The sequence below is a fragment of the Ochotona curzoniae genome, unplaced genomic scaffold, assembly GCF_017591425.1.
Source record: "Ochotona curzoniae isolate NIBS_2020 unplaced genomic scaffold, NIBS_Ocur_1.0 scaffold_1852, whole genome shotgun sequence".
NCBI classification, from domain to species: Eukaryota; Metazoa; Chordata; class Mammalia; order Lagomorpha; family Ochotonidae; genus Ochotona; species Ochotona curzoniae.
Genome location: NW_024467087.1, coordinates 374,539 through 395,390, shown reverse-complemented (window position 1 = coordinate 395,390; position 20,852 = coordinate 374,539). Strand labels below are relative to the sequence as shown.

Genomic DNA, 20,852 nt, shown 5'->3' with positions numbered 1-20,852 from the left:
TTTAGATGTGAACAGCGAGCTGAGAAGCAGCAATTGCTTTTCTTCTCTGCCATTTTCTAATCCTTTTCATTCCTTAGAGATTGAGAGTCTGAGTGTGTTCCTGATAGAAATTACCAAACATTTTACTGGATGTGTGAGACTTACATGATAAAACTGGAAAATTGAAATATTTCCAACACATGGCAGGCCCATCCCACGGAACATATGTTAAATTGTGAAGCTCAAGATGTTTGATAGGTAGGCCCAAAATATTAGACAAATGAAACAAAATATCCCATAGTTTTACAATGCTTATTAAAGAAATATTTTCAAGGGAAAGGAAGACTGAAAATCAAAGGCACAAGAATTGAAAGCCATAAGAAAAAGATCCGCAACTATTTTTCATCAGAGAGTACATGAAATCTACATGAAGAAATGGGCTGCCCGAGTCAGACTTTTGAAAACAGTAAACTGCAGTGAGACAAGTCAGTCAAAAAAAAAAAAAATAGAATTCAAATGGAGCTGACACGATAGAAAAAAGAAACTTGAGAAACCCAAAAATACATGAGCAGTCTGTCCACCTCCCAAGATTTTAATCTATGTTAATTGGTCTCTTCCTCACTAGCAAAATCCAGCCAGGGAGCATGTACCTTTATTTTAAAATTTATTTATTATTTTTGACAATCTTGACATAATTAGGGTAAAAAGGTTCAAGCACTACAGGAAGATGGGTAAGAGAATTAGTTCTGTATTGTTTCCTTTATGTATCTGATGTGAAAGGAGATTTTAAGGGAGAAGCCCCACACAGTCTCCCACCCACCCCAGGTCCCGAATGTAGGGCATACTCCAAGTTCTTGCCCAAGTGGTTTTGATAGTTGACCAGTTATGAATTGCTGCCACTCTCACCACTACAAGCACGATGCGGTTGTTGGAGATTCCACTGATTAACATAGTCCATCATAGAGTCTCCATTTGCCCCGTATTTTCATTGCCAACATATAGCTGAGGTGGTTGATTGACTTCTTCTGTCCTCTGTCATTTGATGGTTAGCATTCTGAATCCAGCATTTTGATTGGGGGGATTCCCAAAGAAACTTTGAGGTGTTCCCAGACCAGACTCTTGTATGTGCTAGAAAGCACAGGGGCCAGTAGAGTCCATCGCCCGATCAGCTGGTGGTTGCAATGCTAGGTTGGTTCTGTTTCTATCTCTGTCTTCCTCGGGAACCAATTGGTGTTTGCAGTCCAGCCTGGTTCTGCCCAGCACATACTTGGCCCTCACACAAACCAGTGGGAGCTGCAGCCTAGTTGGAGCGACCCACAAAAACCCCCACCAGGCCCGCCCCCTACCCTGGTTTGCCAGTATGTGTGGCAGACTAGTCCAGTCTGTCCCACATTCCCATTCAGCTCTCACACATGTCAATGGGTATTAAAACCTTGTTCCATCAAACCAGCTCAATTGTCCAGCCTTCACGGATGTTGTTGGGTGTCTGTCTAGCCACCCCAGCCCCTGTCCTAGTTTTAGTGCCCTCCCATGAGGGGTGACAACCCAAGAGGGAGAAGCCCACTATTTCCCTCCCAGGCCACTCCTACTCCCAGATTATGCACTCTCCAGGTGGTTCTGTGGTTTAACTTGACAGAACTAGCCCCCAGTGCCAGCTTCTGCCAGCTGAGGTTGTGGCTAAGCCCAAACAACCCTCAACAACTCTAACTGTAGATTGCACCAGTAGGAATGATCAACCCAGCCTGGTTTTTCCCTGATCTAGTCCACATGAGGCGAACAGGTGTTGTAGCCCTGCTTAATCTGGTCTGCCCCCATCCCAGCTCATGCTTTCCAGTGGGAGTAGCTGTTCAGCAAGGGAACCAACCCTTACTCTCCCTGCCAGCTCTGTCCCCTCCCTTCCTGGTTCTCACATGTGCTGGTTGAGCACTGCAGTCACATCTGGCTCAGGCTACCTCACCTTGGCATTCCGTATTGTGTACTGCTTTTGTCAAGACTGAACCTGACTCGACCCACACTCTGTTCTGGTGTTCAGATTTGCCAGTGGATGACGTGTACTGAATCAGCCGGGTCTGCCCCTGACCCATGCTAAATGTATGCCAGCGGGAAACTTCCCATGGCCTGTTCTGGGCTGTTTCCTATCATGTTTCTTGCGCTTACCTGCAGGGTCTGTGTCCTGCCAGAGGAGTTGCCTGGGCTCCTCCATCAGAACCCCTCCAAGTGCCAGCTTTCGTGCATACCAGTAGGTCCATGAGCCAGCCCTATTCAGTTTACCTCCTGTCCTAGCAGGAACAGTGGCTTTTCCTAACTGGCCTTCAACCCAATCTGGTTCTTGATGCTGGATGTTTCAGCCCAGCCATGGCTCACTCATACCCACATATAGCACACACATGACTCAGTTAGGGTTGTGACCTAGCCTAGTCCATCCCACTTCTACCCTGGTCCTCCAGGACACCAGAAGGTGTTGCAGTCTGGCCCGGCCTGGTGTGTCTTGTCCCAGTCCACACTTGTGCCAAGGGAGACTACAACTGTATCCTGACCAGAACGTAGTAGGGAGCATGTTCTTACATCTAATTGTTATTGGCTTGTATCTCTAAAGTAATCGAAATCCAAAAGTAATATAAAAGAAGATAAAACCAAAGTTTGAGGGTACTTCAAAACATTCATGGACAAACAGAATTAGGAGATAAACATAGTTAAAAGCATTTGTCCTCAGATCTGAAACAATACAAGGATGTCCATGTTCATCCCTGTTTTCAAAATACTGTTGAAAGTATTAACAAGATCACTTAGGGAAAATTAAAGAATAGAGGGCATCAATATTGGAGAGGAGGAAATCAAAGTATGTATGTTAGCAGATGATAGCATTTTGAATATGGAAAATCTACGCATTCAACTGAAGGATTGTACAACTGATAAAGCAACTGAGTGAAGTCAGAATAGAAAACAGGACAGAAAATTAAAATGCAAATAATAACAACATTTTTACACAACAATGATTTTGCTCAAAAAGAAAATAAGAAATCTCATTCAAAATAGCTACCAAACACTCAGATATTATGGAACAAATGAAATCAACAAAATGAAATATCTTTACAATGAGCATTATAAAACACTGGTGAAAGAAATGATCAAGGACACAAAAAATGAAAAGTTATTCTGTGCTTATAAATTGGAAGAATTAACATCATTAAAATGCCCATCTAAGCAAAACAACCTACAGATTCAAAACAGATTCTAGTTAAATACCAGTTTAAAAATAAGGAGAAATGATCCAAATATTCATATAAGATCACAAATGATTTTAAATAGTCACAGCAAAATTCTGCACAGCATTAAATTAAATTAAATTAAATTAAATTAAATTAAATTAAATTAAGTTAAAAGCTGGAGGCATAAAAATAGCTGATTTAAAAGAATAAAACAAAGTTATAGAAATTAAAGCAGCATGGTACTGGCACAAAAATCAACACATAGATGAATAGAACAGAATGTAGATCTCAGAAATTGACATACATAAAGCCAACTGAGTTTTGACAAAATGCCAAGAATAGACATTGGAAAAAGGAAAGTATTTTCAATAAATGGTGTTGGCAAAAGTGGATATCAACTCAAAACAGATAAAAGAATTAAATGTAAGGCTCCAAACTATCAAATTGCTAGAAGAAAACAAAAATGAAACACTTCAAGACATTTTCTGGATAAAGTCCCCAAAATTCAGGCAACAAGAATAAAACTAAGCAAATGGGATTAGGTAAGATTCCAAAGCTTTGTATGGCAAAGGAAACAACCAATGGAGTGAAAAGCTATCTGACAGAATGAGGGAAAAATGTGTGCAAGATATTTACTTGACAAAGGATTTATAACCACAGTATATTAAGAACTTAAAAATGTCAACAAAGCAAAACCAGTCAAGAAATGGGCAACGGGTTTGAATAAACAGTTCTCAAAAGAAGAAATACAAAATATGAAAAATGCTGACTAGACATTAAGGAAAAATCAAATCAAAACCACAGTGAGATATCATCTCACCCTTGTTAGAGTGGAAACTATTAAAAACTAAACAAATTCTAGTGAGAATACGGAGAAAAGGAAACTTATAAACTACTAATGCAAACATAAATTAGTGCAGCCATTGAGGATGATAGATCCGGGGTTTTTTTAAAAAACTAAAAAAGAACTGCCATATGAGCCACATGTACTCATAATGAATTGACTTTTTTTCTTACTATAAAATGTTCCTCTTTAGTCTTTGCTCTTACATCTCATTTTCTGATATCAATATAATGACTTCACTTTTATTTTCTTTGTCACCATGGAGCTTTTCATTAATTGTACTTTTAATCTACTGATGGCTTTATATTTAGCATATATTTTCTCTGAGGCAGTAATTTTGAGGTCCATTCCCCTCCCCCACTGCTTTCTCTATGTTATTATAAGAGTGTATTCTTTCAGAAATAGTTACAGTCCACCACTCTGCTATTTAAGTGCATCATGTCATTGTGTTATAGACAATGATAGAAAATCACAGATGTAATAGTGAGCTAAGCAAAAATTTTTAATGAGCTTTTTAGCCTTGAGTGTTTTCTTGTATATTGCAACAAAAGCAGACTAAGACACTGATTTTTATTATTTCATTGTTTCATTTTTATACTATTTATCACCATCTTTGCTATATTTTACTTTGTTTATAGTGCTCATTGTATCAGAATCTACCTATAATATCATTGTACTACTTCATGTATAGTATAAAACATTCCAACAGCACATGTTCATTTTTCTGTTATTGTTGACACACATTCCTTTTTTACACAAATAAGCCACACACAGCTTTTTATTTTTATTTTAATGAATTTATCATTTAAAGATATTTAGAAATGAGAAAATATTTTTACCTTTACTCACATATATTCCATTTCTTTTGCTCTTTCTTTATTTGGATTAAGGGTTTTTTTTCTTCCATCATTTCCCTTTTATTTCACAAATTTTGCTAACATTTCTCACAGCACAGATCTGATGATGAATTGTTTTCATTGCTTATGTATTTGAAATGGTGTTTATTTTATCCTCATTTTTAAGTATATTGTCTCTGATTGTAGAAGTCAACCCAGTTGCATTCTTTTTGCCTTTGAAACTGCTGCTTCACTCTCTGAGAAGTCTGTTATCTTGCTCAAGTTTTCCTTTGTTGATAATGTCTTAGTCTATCTGGTTTTATGCTTTTGTCTTTATCACTGATGCTTTATTTTATTTAATTTTTCTGACTTTTAAAAAATTATTTATTATTTTATTTTGTACAGTTCCATAGACTCTGGGATTTGCATTACGCCCTTCACAAATCCTCTCCCGACCACACTGATTTTCTTCATAAGCTGTCATAAGTCCATCATTCTGCTATTTAAGCGTATCCTGACATTGTATGTAAACAAACACAAAGGCAGAGAGTCCAGCATCCTATTGTCAAGATATATTCAACAATTTCATTGGGAGTCCATCTTTGATCTGAAGTAGAGATGTGTACTGCATTGTATCTTCACATCTGAACGTGATCATCTCTAATACATAATTGCTATACATTCCCTTAAATGAAACGCCATAAAACAAAATCAACAACAGGAAGAAAAAACAGAAAATTTATAAGATGAAGTTAAATAACATGCTACTGAAAGGCTGAAAAATGAAAAAGAAAATAAAAACCCTTCTTGAAGAAAATGTTACTGTATGACCTATGTTTCATTGAAGAAATTAATATTAAAAAGAAAAAAACATTTTTGAAGAAATGAAAGTAAAAATTAAAATATCAAAACCCATGAGATGTAGCAAAAACAGAACTGAACATTTTATTTTTCTGGCATTTTACATGAAGTTTGTCTTATATCAGAGAGAATATATGATATTTGTCCTTTGGGGACTGACTTATTTCAGTGACACGGCTTTATTCTTGTAAAATTTGCTTTTAAGCTTTGATCTGTGTGGCCAGAGCAGTCTTTATCCTTGGAATGATTTTGTCCTATGACTATCTTTATTTCATTCTGAGTAGAATAGCAAATGCCCCCAAGCACCGCACATTTTCCTTTGTGATTGGTATAAGTGCAAAATCTGCTCAACTCTGTCACTCCAGTCAATATTTTCCAGTGGCCCCTTCCCCAAACATGAGCTGTTTCCTTACATGCATGAATGAGAAATGCCTTAAAACTCGAAGAGAACTGCACCCTAAAAAGATTTTTGAATCTCTCTCTCTCTCTTTCTCTGTGTGTGTGTGTATGTGTGTTCACTGTGTATTCTCCAAATAGCTTTGCCTTCTTTTTTTGCTCTATATACATTTTATCCACTTTGATCTCCCCAGTTTTTCAAGTCTTTCTTGTCAACTGAGGGAACTCATAGGCACTAGTTATTGTCTTTCTGCCAAAATAGTTTAAAAATTCTGCCGAGATGGTAAGCATATGGAATCATATGGCTTGCCCTGCTGTCCTTTTTTTTTCCAGGCTCATTATCCTGGTGTGCCTTTGTGCAATTTCTGAAAAACACTATACAATATATGAACATGAGCATTTATTCATTTCTTGGTTATAGGATAAGAGGTCAAATGCAAGGGGTCTTCAAAAACTTCATGGAAAATGGATATTATGAGAAACCTATGCATGGATTCCAAGACAGTTTGTATAAAAATAGATATGTATATAGCCTAGCAGTAAGCAAATGCCTAGGTTCCCTTGTACCTAGGCGGTGTTAAACTGTGTGGAGAAAAGCAGCTAATTGGTGACAGGCATTCTGAGCCTAGTTAATCCAAATTTGTGTTAAATATACCAATGTGCCAGCATAATTGCCTATTCTTTTTTTTTTTTTCAAGATATTTGAGGGGCAGACATCAACACACTGAAAGACAGGGTCTGGGACCAGAGCGCCAGTGTGCAAAAGACCTGGGTAGGCAGGCAGGGCCCCAGACCAGTGTGCCACACCAATGGGTAAGGGGGCTATTGATTGCTCAGGGAATGGGGTGTTGGGATGTGTGGGACAGAGGACCACTGATGGAGAATAGTATAGGTGAGGAATGACTTCTGGGGGACTTCCACCAGCCAGGCTACTGTATTACTAATAAACAATGGGGTTGAGGCCGGGTGATTTGGAGGAGGAAAGCCAGAGGACCTTTCTGGGTCAGACCAATGCACTGGACCATGTCGAAAACCTGGCCTGGGCTAGTTGGTATCAACCACCACTCACTGGTGCACACAAAAGCTAGGGCTGTGGGTCTGGCCCGAAAAGACTAGACCACAGTACTTGCCACTGAGTGAAAGAATAGGAGATGGGTCATGTTAAGCTGGGCCAAGACACTAACCAGCACATGAAAGAGCCAGAAATGGGGGGCAGATTCTGTAGGGGATATGTAGGCTCACACATATAAAACTACAATACTCACTGATTTGCTCAAGAGCTGGGGGTGGTGACTGGCAAAACTAGGTATGATCACAAAACTTACCAACATTCATGGAAACTGGGGCTGGGTACAGGCCAGGCTGGCACAGGCTGCAACATTCAGTCACATCCAAGAACTGGGTATGTAGCTAGCCAGGCCAAAACATCTACAGAACACACAAAGGCCAAGGCTGGGGAACAGATGATGTCAGGTAAGGTCTAACACCTGCTTGCACATGTGGTACCTGGGTCTGGGAGCAGGCTTGGTGGGCAACTTGGGGAACTTTCCTGGTAGGTTGTAGCTCCAGTTGGTGAGCATGTGAGTCAGGTCTGGATGTTAGTCAGGACAGACAAGTCTGCTTCACTTGTCCACAGGTGTGTGAATTGGCTCTGGGCAGTGAACCAGGTAGGGTTGGGTCAAATTGTAGCATGCTGGCAAGCACAGGAGCCAGGTTGGGATGCAGGCCATATCAGGTTAGGCTGTTACATCTACTGGTTTGCATGAAATCCAGGGATGATGGTAGGCTGGGCAGGGATAGGCTGCAGCACCCACCGGCAAGAGTTGGGACTGGCAAGCTGACTGTGCCAGAACAGGCTGCACCATCTGATGAGAAAGACAAGATGAGAAATGGGCTATACCAGGCTATGCTGCAGGAATCACTGGCACATGCAATATCTGTGGCTGGGACCAGCCTGGTTGCAGACCTAAGGGCACTCCCCTGCTGGACTGCAGTTCCCATTGGTGAGTGCATAAGTCAGGATGGGTGGCAGCAAATCAGCATGGATGTGGATTGGATCTGGGTATGCCAGACTGAGCTAGACTTCAGCACCTGCTGATTTTCATAAGAGTCAGAGTGGGTGTAGGACAAACTAAGCAAGGTTTTGGCATCCACTGAATCACGTAAGAGCTGGCTATGAAGGTGAATCAGGTAGAGCTGGACTGTAGCATCCAATGGTAATAGCTGGTATATGTGTGGGTAAGGCTACTGTACCTAGTGGTGAATACAGGAACAGGAGGTGGGCTGAGTCAGGTAGGGCTGAGTACTGACCAGTTTGTGCAAGATCTGTGACTGGGAGGTGGCCTCATAATGAAACTTGGGGAACTCCTCTGACAGGACACAGTCCTACTGATGAGCACAAGAACCAAGGCTGGGAGCAGCCCAGATCAACCTAGATTACAATACCTACTGGCATACATGTGGATCAGGTCTGGGGATGGGCCAGGCTAGGCCAGTTCACAGAACCCACTGCCAGATGTGAGAATCAAAATGTGGTGTGGAACAAGCCAGGATAGACCACAACACCAGCCATTTCACATTAGGGCCAGGACTGGGAGCAGGCTGCACAGGGCCAGATTGCACTGTCCGCTGGTGAATGGCAAGGTGAGGCAGGACATGCAAGACTGGGCCACAGCACAAGTAAGATTCTGGGGGCATGGAGAGCACAGTAGGGGGCTATGGAGGCTCCCCTGATGTGCCACTGCTCCTCCTGGCATGAGTTGGGACTTGGGGCAGACCAGGCTGGATACGCAGGATCAGCTGACAAAGAAGCAAGTCCTGTCAGGCTAGACCGAAGTATCACCTGGAAAGCGCAAGATCCAGGGCTGGGAGTGAGCCTAGTACGGAAACTGTGAGCACCTCCCTGGTGGGCTGCAGCTCCCACTGGTGCACATGAGAACCAGGGCTGAAGGCAGGGCTGGAAAGACAGGTGGTGACACCCACCAACATTAGTGGGGGTTGGATAGTGGGATTGGTTGGGCTGAGCTAGGCTGCAGTACCCATTGGCGTGTACAAGAGCCCAATGGGATGTGGATACGATAGACTGGACCAGTCTGCTGTACATACAAGTATGCACAGGAACTGGGGCTGAGGACAAGCCTGTGGAAGTTATTGGGGTCACTTTGACTAGGCTGCAGTTCCTGTTGGTATATGTGAGGGCTGAGTGTGTGGTGGGCAGGGTTAGGTTGGGCCACAGCATCTGTTATGAGATGGAGCAAGAGACAGAACTAACTGGCAACTGAAACCAGCAATGTGTGTGTAGGGTGGTATGTGTGATGGATTGAGCCAGACCCCACATTGGCTGGCACACACAGGGGTCAGACCTGCAGTCGCTTCAGGCAATATTTCTTTGGGGATCCCCAAGCTGGAACCCTGGACTCAAAGCTCCACTTCTGGGCAGAATTGCAGGATCTGTGATCTGATCATGGAGTGCATGTGTCAGAACTGGGCCTCCTTGGTTGCTGAAGTCCCTGCAGTGGATGGCATGCCCAGATGTACATGGAGAACATGACAGCTCATTGAGAGCTGAAGAGGACTTCTATACCATGGCCAAGGCTAAACTAATTGTACAAGCCTCCTGGCCAAACCTTAACAGCAAGTATCTTGGTGAATGGAGACTTTAGGTTGAACTAAGTTGGCAAACAGACCTTGGAAGGATTTCCTCAGCCGTGGAGCAATGAAATCAACAACATCTAAGAACCATCAAAACCACTTAAGCGGTAACTTCAGCATGCGCTACACTAGGAACCCTAGGATGACATTGAGTGACTGTCCCCCATTCCCAGATACTGATGCGCTTAGGCTACTAGGAGCAGCCCTTTCCCCTTTTGTTCCTACCCCAAGATACAGGAAGAAAAAAAATCGGAAGCAATTATCTCATCCACTTTCTCCCATTCCTCAACCCTTCCCACAATGATTGGTGGTCTATGTGGGCATGTATCTTTCTCAACTATGCAAACATAATCAAAAATAAAATTTTGTTCAAAAATAAATATAGATTTAAATTCCATTTTCTTCATCATAAGGTTCATGCTGTTTTCATTAATGATAAATAAAAGTCTCTATTCATTTTCACTGGCACACAAACTACATATGTACAACTGAGTTCATTTCCAAGACCTCCTACTCCATTTGTTCTTCAAGCCACAAATTTAAAGGCAATAAAACTTTCCTGTTCTTTCTTCACTATCCCTTGTTTCAACAAATAGCACCACACAATCACATGGGTCTGCAAGTTAGTCTTTTGCCCCCAGTCTTTCTGTAACCCCATCATCTAATTCAGGTACCAAACTCTCCATTCCTACTGTTATCACATTTATCCTGAAAAATTAAAATTAATTTATTAGGGCCTGGTGCCTAATAAAGTCTTTGCCTTGCATGCCCGGGATCCCATGTGGGCGCTGGTTCTAATCCCATATGGGCCCCGCTTCCCATCCAGCTCCCTGCTTGTGGCCTGGGAAAGCAGTGTAGGACGGCCCAAAGCCTTAGGACCCTGCACCTGCATGGGAGACCTGGAGGAAGCTCCTGGCTCCTGGTTCCTGTCATCGAACTTTCTCAGCTCCAGCCATTGCAGCCGCTTGGGGAGTGAACTGTCAGATGGAAAATCTTCCTCTCTGTCTCTCCTCCTCTCTGTATATCCGCCTTTCCAATAAAAATAAATAAATCTTTTAAAGTTTAATTCATTAAATTAATTTTTCTTCTTCCAATACTATGCAATCCATTGTTTATATAAAAGCAAGTACCACATATTCTTAGTTTAAAATGAAAAGCAAATATATCTTCGATTTTAGCTAACACATTGTAGTTACATGGATATAGTAATAGTATAACTGAGGTATAGTGTTGGATTGAGCGAATGAGTCACTATATCAGTGAAAATATGTTGAAGTAGAATTGGTGGTATCAGTACAAACGTATCACTCATACATATGCATTTGTATATGTATATATATATATGGCATGAGTATACAAATATGCATGAGTGTGTATAATATATACGTGAGTGAGCATACTTGTGTGTGCACATGTGTTTTGTATTGTTCTTCCAACTAAAATATCATAGCAGCAATGATATCCTGGTAGCAGCAAGAACACTTAGCACCCAAAAGTCAGGTTTTAAATAAAATTTCTTACAAAAGTTATTTATTCTTGGAAAAATGACTGATTCAAAGGCTGAAACAGGAAACTTACAGAATAATTCTTGAAGGCACATTATGGCATATGTTAATCTACTAAAATAATGAGAATATATCAAAAGAAAACAGAAACCAAACAAAGAGGCCCCCTCCCAGGTAAAAACGGAAAATTATGAGCAAAACTTTAAGTCAAAAGGAACAATGAGGAGCCAGTGTTTGGCTCAATGAATAAGATGATACTTTGAGATGCCCACATCTCATATCAGAAAGCTTGGGTAGAAGTCCCAGCTCTGCTTCCAATTCCAACTTCCTGCTGATGTCCATCACAGGGAGCAAGAGGTAATGGTTAAGGTAGTTGAGTCCCTTCCATCCACATGTGGGACTGAGTGCAAGGCTCTTGTTGTGCACCTGGTCCATCTCTGACTTTAACGGTCATTTGGGAAATGAACCAGTGGATGGAGGATATCTCTCTCTCTATCTCTCTCTCACTCTCTCCACCCCTCCTCTGTCCCTCCCTTCCTCTCCATCTCTGTTCACCTTTCAATTAAAGTGATTTTTTTTAAAATTTTTATTTATTTTTAAAGATTTACTTATTTATTGGAAACTCAGATATACAGAGAGGAGAGACAGAGAGGAAGATCTTCCGTCTGATGATTCACTCTCCAAGTGACAGCAACGGCCAATGCTATGCCGATCCAAAGCCAGGATCCAGGAACTTCTTCTGGGTCTCCCACACGGGTACAGGGTCCCAAGGCTTTGGGCCATTCTAGACTGCTTTCCCAGGCCACAAGCAGGGAGCTGAATGGGAAGTGGAGCTGCCAGGATTAGAACCGGCACCCATATGGTGAGGACTTTAGTCGCTAGGCCATGCCGCTGAACCCAATTTTGTTTTTTTAAATAGAGCATTTATTGATGGATTAACAAAATTACTTCTCAAATGTTCTTCAAAATACATTTGTACAACTTGCAGTATTTCCAAAATAACTGTATATACAAAGCATTACCTACTCTTAATACATGCATTTTCCACCAAAAATTACAAAGTAATTTATTTTCCAAATTTTTGGCAAAGTTCTCTTACCAGAGGCAATAATTTTAAAGGCTGGTTTAAGAAAATAGAACCTAAGGGAAACTGACACACAGCAATCAATGACAAGCAAAAGATCTGGAGGAATATTTTTTTTTTTAGTTTGTTAAATAGAAATGTTTTTTTAGGGTGATATTTTCAGATTACAAAAACAAACCCAAATGAAGAAAAGGCCATTTTAAAATGATGGAAAAAGGTTCTATAGACTTGCTCTTAGTATTTCAAACAGCCAACAATGCATGTCCAAAAAAATGAATGCATGATCACGACATTTTTGTATTTACTTTGGATTTGGAGAAAACAATGAAATAAGAAGCCACATTCTGTTTTCTCTTAATTGCTATTAACATGGTTGATCTGATTAGGTCTTTGATGAATTTCATTAAATAAGTTCTCCAGTTGTTCTATCAGCATTCTTTTTTAAACCTTGACACTTTCTTAATAACACTTTGTAAAAATATTAGTCTTTTTAAACTCCCTTGCATAGCCATCAGTAAAGTGAAGATTCTTTCATATTTTCTTCCTTGTTTTCAGATTTCTTTCATTATTTGTGCTTTTAGTTTAGTATAGACCTCTTCATGGCTTCTGTAATGCATTGATTTCTTTCCTTTCTTGAATGAAGGTGCTGGTATATTATAATTGGAACATTGTTATTTATCTCTTGGTTCCTCATAATTTTCTAAAAATCTACCAACAGTGAGGTAATGAGTTCCTAAATGGTCATGCCCAAGAGCAGCTGCATGATTGGCTGGAGAAGATGATGTTGAAAATTCAGTATCCGCAGCACTTGGTGAAACATTTGATGAAAGTTGGCCTGCAACATAATTTTCAATCTCATCACCCACTGTTGAGTCATTAGTAGTTTCTGACATTTTATGAAGAGTGCATGGCAGTGCTTGAGTCGTAAGTGCAGGTGTTCGGTTGCCTCCAATATGATTGTTCATTACAGGATTCTGCTGCCTGCCTCTCAGGAGGGGAGACATACACCAACATCTTTTAGTGATCCCTTGCTTACTTGGTTCTTCTGGTCATTTATGTTTATTCTGAGGTCCAGCCTCAAATTCATTCATCTGCTTCATCTATCATTATACCTTTTTTATTCAGCTTACATAGGATGACAAATGTATGCAACCTTTCAGGTTGATCGGGATCAAGTTTTCTCAGTGGAGAAAGTACTTGCTTGAGGTATTCCTGGTAATTCCCCATTTGTGCTATAGGAACACTGTGCTCTTGATCTTCATTCTGTCCTTTGAGAAATTTAAAAGTATTCTTCAAAAGATTAGATCTCATTCTTGTCAAGTGATCCAAAGATTGTGTTTTGTTATGGCAATAGTATTTCTAAATGAGGCTTCAAATCCTTATTTAGCAACGCAACTTGGAACCCAGTGTATTCCTTCATATTAAGATCTAGCAGTCTATGAGGGACATCCTCTGAAATTCCCTGAAGCAGCTGTTGAAAATCTTTCCTGTAATGCCATTGTTACACCATGAGATCAACTTTTGGCTTTAATACCAGTTTCCCATACTACTTTTTTGCCTACAGATCCAATGACACATAAGATTCTATTTTGGTCTGTTGACTCAATTTTTTAAGGTATGAAATGACATTATAACTAAGTCCATATTCCATAATATCTGCTATCAGATTTGGTGCTCCCATCTCTCTAACAACTTTCTTCAAGGGCTTAAGATATTAGGCGGCATTGTCTTCAAGTAGCTTTCAAATGATTGTCGCCACGTCAATGCTGGTTTTGCTTTATGCACTCTAAACAAATCATCTAAGGAGGAAGAAGGGCTGGGTAATTGTAAGGAATCACAAATAATTTGACACAGTTTAGTGCTCTATGGGCTTTCAAGTAACCAAAAGGATGACCAGGTCAGTGATGAAGGTTTCAATTCATATTTGTCAACAGACAGTTTGTCAACAACCGTTGATTCACAGTCTGTATAGGAAAACCTCACTACAGGATGAGATGCATGAGGTGGTTTGGGGAAGAATTCTGATCTGGCCAAAAATACTCTCAAACAGGCCAATGATCTATAGGAACCCCAGTTTTAGGCTTTGGTCTATGAGTTTGTGACAGCTATGCCAAGGTTGAGATCCAAAAGGTCTTGATACATCTGGCTGTCTTTCTTCTACAGGAGAAGGATCTGGTCCTGCTTTTTCAAAGTTTATTACCACCCACTTTGCACTTTTTGCACCAAGGGCTCCAGACAATGATTAAGCTTTCTTGGAGAACACACAGCGTATGAGCAGCTGCCAGTCACTTCGCACATGGGTGTGACTGAAGACTCACCTGTCAACTCTTCTGATTATGTGGACATAGTGCCAGGCAACCACAACACTAATGCAGCCTCTGATCCCAACAGAAAGTTTCCTTGGTCAATTCACTTCCAGGCAAAGGAGAATTAAATGGTAAATGGAGCTCTGCCTCATATTCCACAGGTAGTAGTCAATTTGCTCCCATCAGTAATTGTAATAATTATTGTTTGCTCCAAGAAAAAAAAAAAAAAGGTTTCTTCCCTGGCCATAGTTGTTTATGCCACTTACTAATCTGTTTAAATTTAGTAAGTCAAAAGCTGTCCTTAGGTTTTTCAGTTCATGCATAAACATTACATGGTTTACTTTGCATCTGGCCTTGATAGCAGAGGGCAGCTCTTCAAAAGTAACCAGCATATACCTGTCTCGTGAGCCGGCAGGGTCCCAGGCACTGAGTGACCGCTGCTCTATGCACCACCGCTGCCAGAGCTCATGCCCCAGCCAAGGCCAGTTGGCAACACCCATCTGCCAAGCCCACCAAAAGTAAAACAATTTTAAGCAAATAATATTACTGGATTATAGTTCATTTAATAAAATTAGAACTCACTAAAACTGATAAGTAACTAATTAATTAGAGAGAAGTAAATACATTTTCTTAGGGTGTAATGTTATCTATTAAATGTAGGGGAATAATAATTTTGGAAAAACAGTACTGTTATTATTTACACAATAATAAATAGTAGTTATTAAGATTACTGGGAACAAGTTAAAAGAGAAACAGAATACTATTGGGGCCAGAATCATGGTGTAGAGGGTAAACACAGGTGTCCCACATGTGTGTCAGTTCAGGTCCCAGCTGCTCCACTTACCATCCTGTTCCCTGATAATGGCTTGGGAAAGCAGTGGAAAAGGGCTCAAGTGTTTGGACCAAGCCCTTATGGCCTATTTGGAAGACCCAGATGAACCCCAGGACCCTGATATTGGTTTGGTTCAACCCTCTCCAGTGTAACCATTGAGAGACTGAGTCAGCAGATGGGAGAGTCTCATTCTCTCTCTCTCTCTCTCTGTATATATATATATATATATATATATTTTTTTTTTTTGCCACAGATAAAGGAAAAACTTTATTTTGATATCAGAATGAAATCATTTATACACCTGTATGTTCTGAATGAAATGCATTATAACTGGGGTTCCTTATCTTCAGTATGAACAACCATTTTCCATAGCGTTCAAAATACCAATTCTAGTCATCCGTTAAGTGCTGCTTATTTCCTCTCTGCATGAAGATCATGTTCGGAGGATTCTAGATTCCAGATCATTTGAATTATAGGAAAGTTATTTTCAGTTACGGGTGGCCTATCTAAGGATCTATAGTGTGATCTGTCACATTACCTCAAGTACATTCTAGGAGATAATATAGTTTGGCTGAGTATTAAAAAGAGTGTCATAAAATAAATTGGCACTAGAGATTTTTTTAATATGGTAAAATATTGTCTAATAAATATATTAGAGCTAAATGTGAAATATAATTCATCAGGGGTTTTGCAGATAATTTGGGGAGAATATATATATGTTTGTTCCTTCCTCTAACTCTGAATTTCAAAAAGATAAATAAAAATGTTTTCTAATAAATAGTGTCAACGCATCTTCTCACAAATTATGTATTAATTTATAAACTTTAAAAAGTAAGTTTAGAGTGCAGTAACACAGTGAACATCAAAAGAAATATTATCAATAATGCAACAAACAGGTCACTTCTTGAGTAATTCTTGAGTAATTCTATGAGAAAGACGCAATTAACTCTTGTGGTGTTATTTCCCAAAAATAAATATGGAAAATCTAATCATGATCATGAGACACATCCAAGTTTCAAGTATCCATACTAGTTTATTGCTGGGGTCCGTGCAGTAGATGTGGGGGACATAAGCACGCACCCTTCGCGAGTTCCGAACTCAGCTGGAGCTGGACTCCGGCAGTTTATAACAGATATGACAACAAATAAAACATATAAACCTGGATTGAAACCTAAATCAAGGAAAATTGCTATAAAGGACACTTTAGGGATAATAGGCAAACATTTAAATATGGGCTACTAAATAGAAAATCATGTTAACCTACATTTCTGGGTGTTTTTTTTAAAAAACTAAGGTTGTTAATTTACATTATAATCCAAGGATTAATGCTCCACTAACGTGTTCAACAAGTATAAAGCAAAACACCAGAGATCAGCAAAATTTACGTAAATTTTGAAATAACTGCATATGATCAAATTTATCGTGACATATTATTCTTAACAGTTTGACAAAGAAATAAAACAAACTGACAAAACTTTATTTGTAGCAAGATTGTTATACATGGGTACTTCTTTCTCTTTTTCAAAATTTTTTCTTTAATACTTTATTTCCCACATTTGGTTTTTTTTTGTTTTGTTTTATTTTTATTTTATTTTTTTATTTCCCACATTTGTAAGGGAGAACATTTACTAAATAGTTGTATTATAGTTTGTATAATTATTTCACTGTTCTAATGCAATACATGCTAAGGTATATAGAAGCAAAGACATATTTGCTGCTAATTCTCAAGTGGTTCCTTGCACATACACACACACACACACACACATCAAGAAAGAGAGAGATTCACACACATACTTGCCTATAGTCCATTTCACTACAACCTTTATTATGTTACAATATTTACCTTATTTATCTCTTTATAATCATAGTTATAATTGTACTAAACTGATAGGTAATATCCCAGCTACTCAATACTTTACTCCTTTTGGGGTATCAGTATGAAATGTGTTTAGCTTTTCCTGGACCCCATGTGTACTTCAGCATGGATTAGTATTTTGTTACTAGAAATGAGCTTAGTCAACAGACCAAATGAATTTGCCTACGTGAGACCCAGACCTTCCAAAATGTGGCAAGGACAACACTCACTGAAAGGAAGAATTTGAAATAATTTCTATAACTCGGAGGAAAGAAACTTAGGCCTACATTACAGCATTCCAGAAGGTGGTACTTTAGGACAATGACCAGAATTTGAAATAACTGACCTCCAAGCCCAGGTCGTAGCCGATTGTCATAGCCATCCAGAAGACGATCTAAGATTCTGGTGAAGATAGTGATATTGTCAGTACTGTCATCAGGAATATCTGGGGCATGCTTAGGAGAGAGTCTGAGGCGGCACATAGAAAAGAAGGGGAAAAAAAAAACAGGACTCAGGAAACAAATACCCATCTAAACATTTTAATTCAAGACTGTTTTAATCATTAGACTTAGTCAAATATATAACCTTGTATCTTAACCAAAACAGCAAACACATACTGTTTGTCATATCGATTGCCTGTGTAAGAGACAGACAGTGTTCTATACCTGAGTTCTTACTCCGTGTTAGCATGATTTGCCAAGCAATTGTTCCAGCCATATCCCAGCAGTGGAGAGACATAAGAAGAAATCCATGACAGAAGATCTGTGGGACTACCACTTGGCATAGAGTGGATTCATTAAATGTTGCATGAATGAAAGGCTTTCAAAATATGTAAGGGAATATCATTGCTTAGAACTTACCTCTCTTCTAGTAACAAGAAACGTTAAGTTTAAAGAACAACAAAGCCAGACTTTTGAATTACATTTAATCTACCCCCATCCATGCACTATGAAAGTATAGTTACCAAGCAGTAGTATTCTATCTAGTGTTAAGGTCAGCAAGACTCTGACAAGATTCCACAGTTCTTATTTTATAGTTAAATATTTAAAAAGCCCTGACAGGACACAGAATTATCCCATAATAATATTGCCAGTGAGAAGCAAGGATAGGACTATAATCCAAGTTTTCTGTTTTTGTGTGTGTTTGTTTTTCTAGTGTTCCTCAGCTACTTCCTCCTCATTTCTCTAGTTTAGATGCCTACTGTAAACCTTTCTGAGCAGTATGCTCCTTGCTAACCACCTAATTCATGCTCAGGCACTGTGTCTAATACTTGCACTTTCTAAGGAAGAGCTTAGCTGTCTTATGGAATCAGAAGTAGAAAGGTAGGTCAGGGGAAAGAGGAATAGGAGGAAAGAATATCAGATGTCAGCAAAGATCAAAAAGCAATGGTTGTCAAGGTGGCAAAACCAAGTAGTGGACCAGTAGCTAGAGCCCTGGGTCTCAGTGGCAACACTGTTTGTGATTTAGGGTAGATCATTAATAAAATTATAATACAATGCTTCTTGGCATATCAGTTTTCTCCATTCTTAACTTGAACCCAGAATTTTGATTTTTAATAGTTATATAATAACTTTTCCTAGCATCCAGTTAATCCTTTAAAAAACTGTAAGAGCTATAAGACATCAGCAGAGAGGGATTTCTTCGGGACAATCATCTACATCATCTACAATCGCTACTTAGACCCAACAGTATAGCTCTTCTTTTGAAGACACTTAAGGAAGATCTACAGAATAGCAGAAACATCTAAATTGAATAATTTTCACACTTATGATGCTCTGGCTGATAATTTTGGAAAATTCACTCTAAAACCCAGGTTCCTTAAATCATAACCAATTGAATTCACTCAGTCATTAAATATATATTTATTTGGTGTTAACTGTATACCTATTACTATTCCAGATGTGTGATATGGCAGAAAACAAAGCAAGCAACCATTATCCTACTTTATTTACATGAGTACTATGATAATAAAATTATAATATAGATATGTATGCAAAATCATGAATCTGGAGACATTTTATTGGTTGTATGACCTTAGGCAAGTCATATAACTCCTCTTGCAACTGTGCTATTACCTTCAAAATTAAAATAATTTTATAACTGCACTGTATTAATGTTAAACAATATATTGCATTTGCTAGATTAACGCTTCATATGTAGAAGTATTCAAAGTGTTTCCTCTTTTTTGTAATAACAGTTTATGAACTTGACTGAGCTATTCAAATATAAATATTCAAAAACAAAAATTGGTTCTATCAGGCAAACACCATATGGAAAGCTTCACCCAGAGGGTCATTGGCACCTTGTCAAGGATAGTGATGACTGTTTTCATTGGGAAGAGGGGAAGAAATAAGGGATTGTAGTACAGCATTAACAAATTGACATTAATATGCCTTGGAGATTAAATACAGATACCCTGTCAAGTAACATTCTACTCTTGGCTCAAACCACCAGTGGTTTGGATCTACCTGACATGGATTGCAGGGAGAGGCTGTGGGACATCAATTGAGTCTGTGCAAACATCTTTCTCATTATCCTTTGACTCTCACTAGGGAAGGTGAAGTTCATCTCCACTCTGTCTAGCCTAATTCAGTTTCTGGAATATCTGACTATGAATAGAATGAAAAACCACGTACTGAATTACTGGAAGGGGCAGAAAGAAGAATTCACATAGAGTCCCAAAAGAACAGTCAAGGTTCAGCTGCTATCTATTCCAGGTGGATTTGTAGATAGGAAGACAAAATCACCTGACAATAATTTTTCATAGGAAAAGTAAGCTGCATCCAAAATTCCTGAATGTGAGGTCATCACACTGTGCTTCTCTCGCCCAAATGCACTCATGAGAATGAATTCCCGTCCCCTGATGACTGGACTTTTATGTCAGTAACATTCTTCACCAATAATCATAAAGCATTTAAGTTAAGTCTCAATGGTAAATCATAACCCTAAACTATTTCCATAGCTTTATCTATGATTTTATACTTGATTATTGATGCACTTTTCTCTGATGGTCCCTTAAAATATTGCATGGGGAGCTGGAAGCTGGTTTAATCTGAAACTAAATAGAGAATTCTGTCTTTTTCAATCGCTCAACTCCAATGAGATACAGTTTATGTCTATTTAAAGTTAGTTTGATTTAAATTTCAAATAAAACTGCAGTTGTAGCATTTGAAGCAGTGCCTTCAAAATCACATTATGCCAGGACAATAGTGTAAAGAAATGAGAATTATCTTGAAGACAAGGGGTTGATCTCACAGCTGTTATACTGAAACTGAAGAAAATGTTACATTGATCTATAAAGGTATTAGAGGAAGGTATGCTTCAACTTGATTTTGGAAGCACTTCCCAAACCTTTTTTTGAGCTGTGCCCTATGATAGTAATGCAGCTTATTATTGGAACAATTAAAACTGATTTGTCAATCATCAAGCACAATGCAGGAGGTATTCTTGCCCAGAGTATGAACACAGGAACTGACAACCTCCCAAGTTCTATA

The 20,852-nt window shown here is 39.1% G+C and overlaps 1 protein-coding gene and 1 pseudogene across 2 annotated transcripts in view; both read right to left on the bottom strand.

Annotated features, from left to right (window-relative positions):
- Positions 1–20,852, bottom strand: part of GABRA3 (gamma-aminobutyric acid type A receptor subunit alpha3) — a 220,692-nt gene that overhangs the window by 105,778 nt on the left and 94,062 nt on the right. For both annotated transcript variants that reach the window (XM_040999901.1, XM_040999900.1), the window contains one exon: positions 17,705–17,826. In XM_040999901.1, the coding sequence (XP_040855835.1) occupies positions 17,705–17,826 (122 nt within the window). The remainder of the gene's footprint in view (positions 1–17,704; positions 17,827–20,852) is intronic.
- On the bottom strand, positions 12,720–14,726 carry LOC121169331 (annotated as a pseudogene).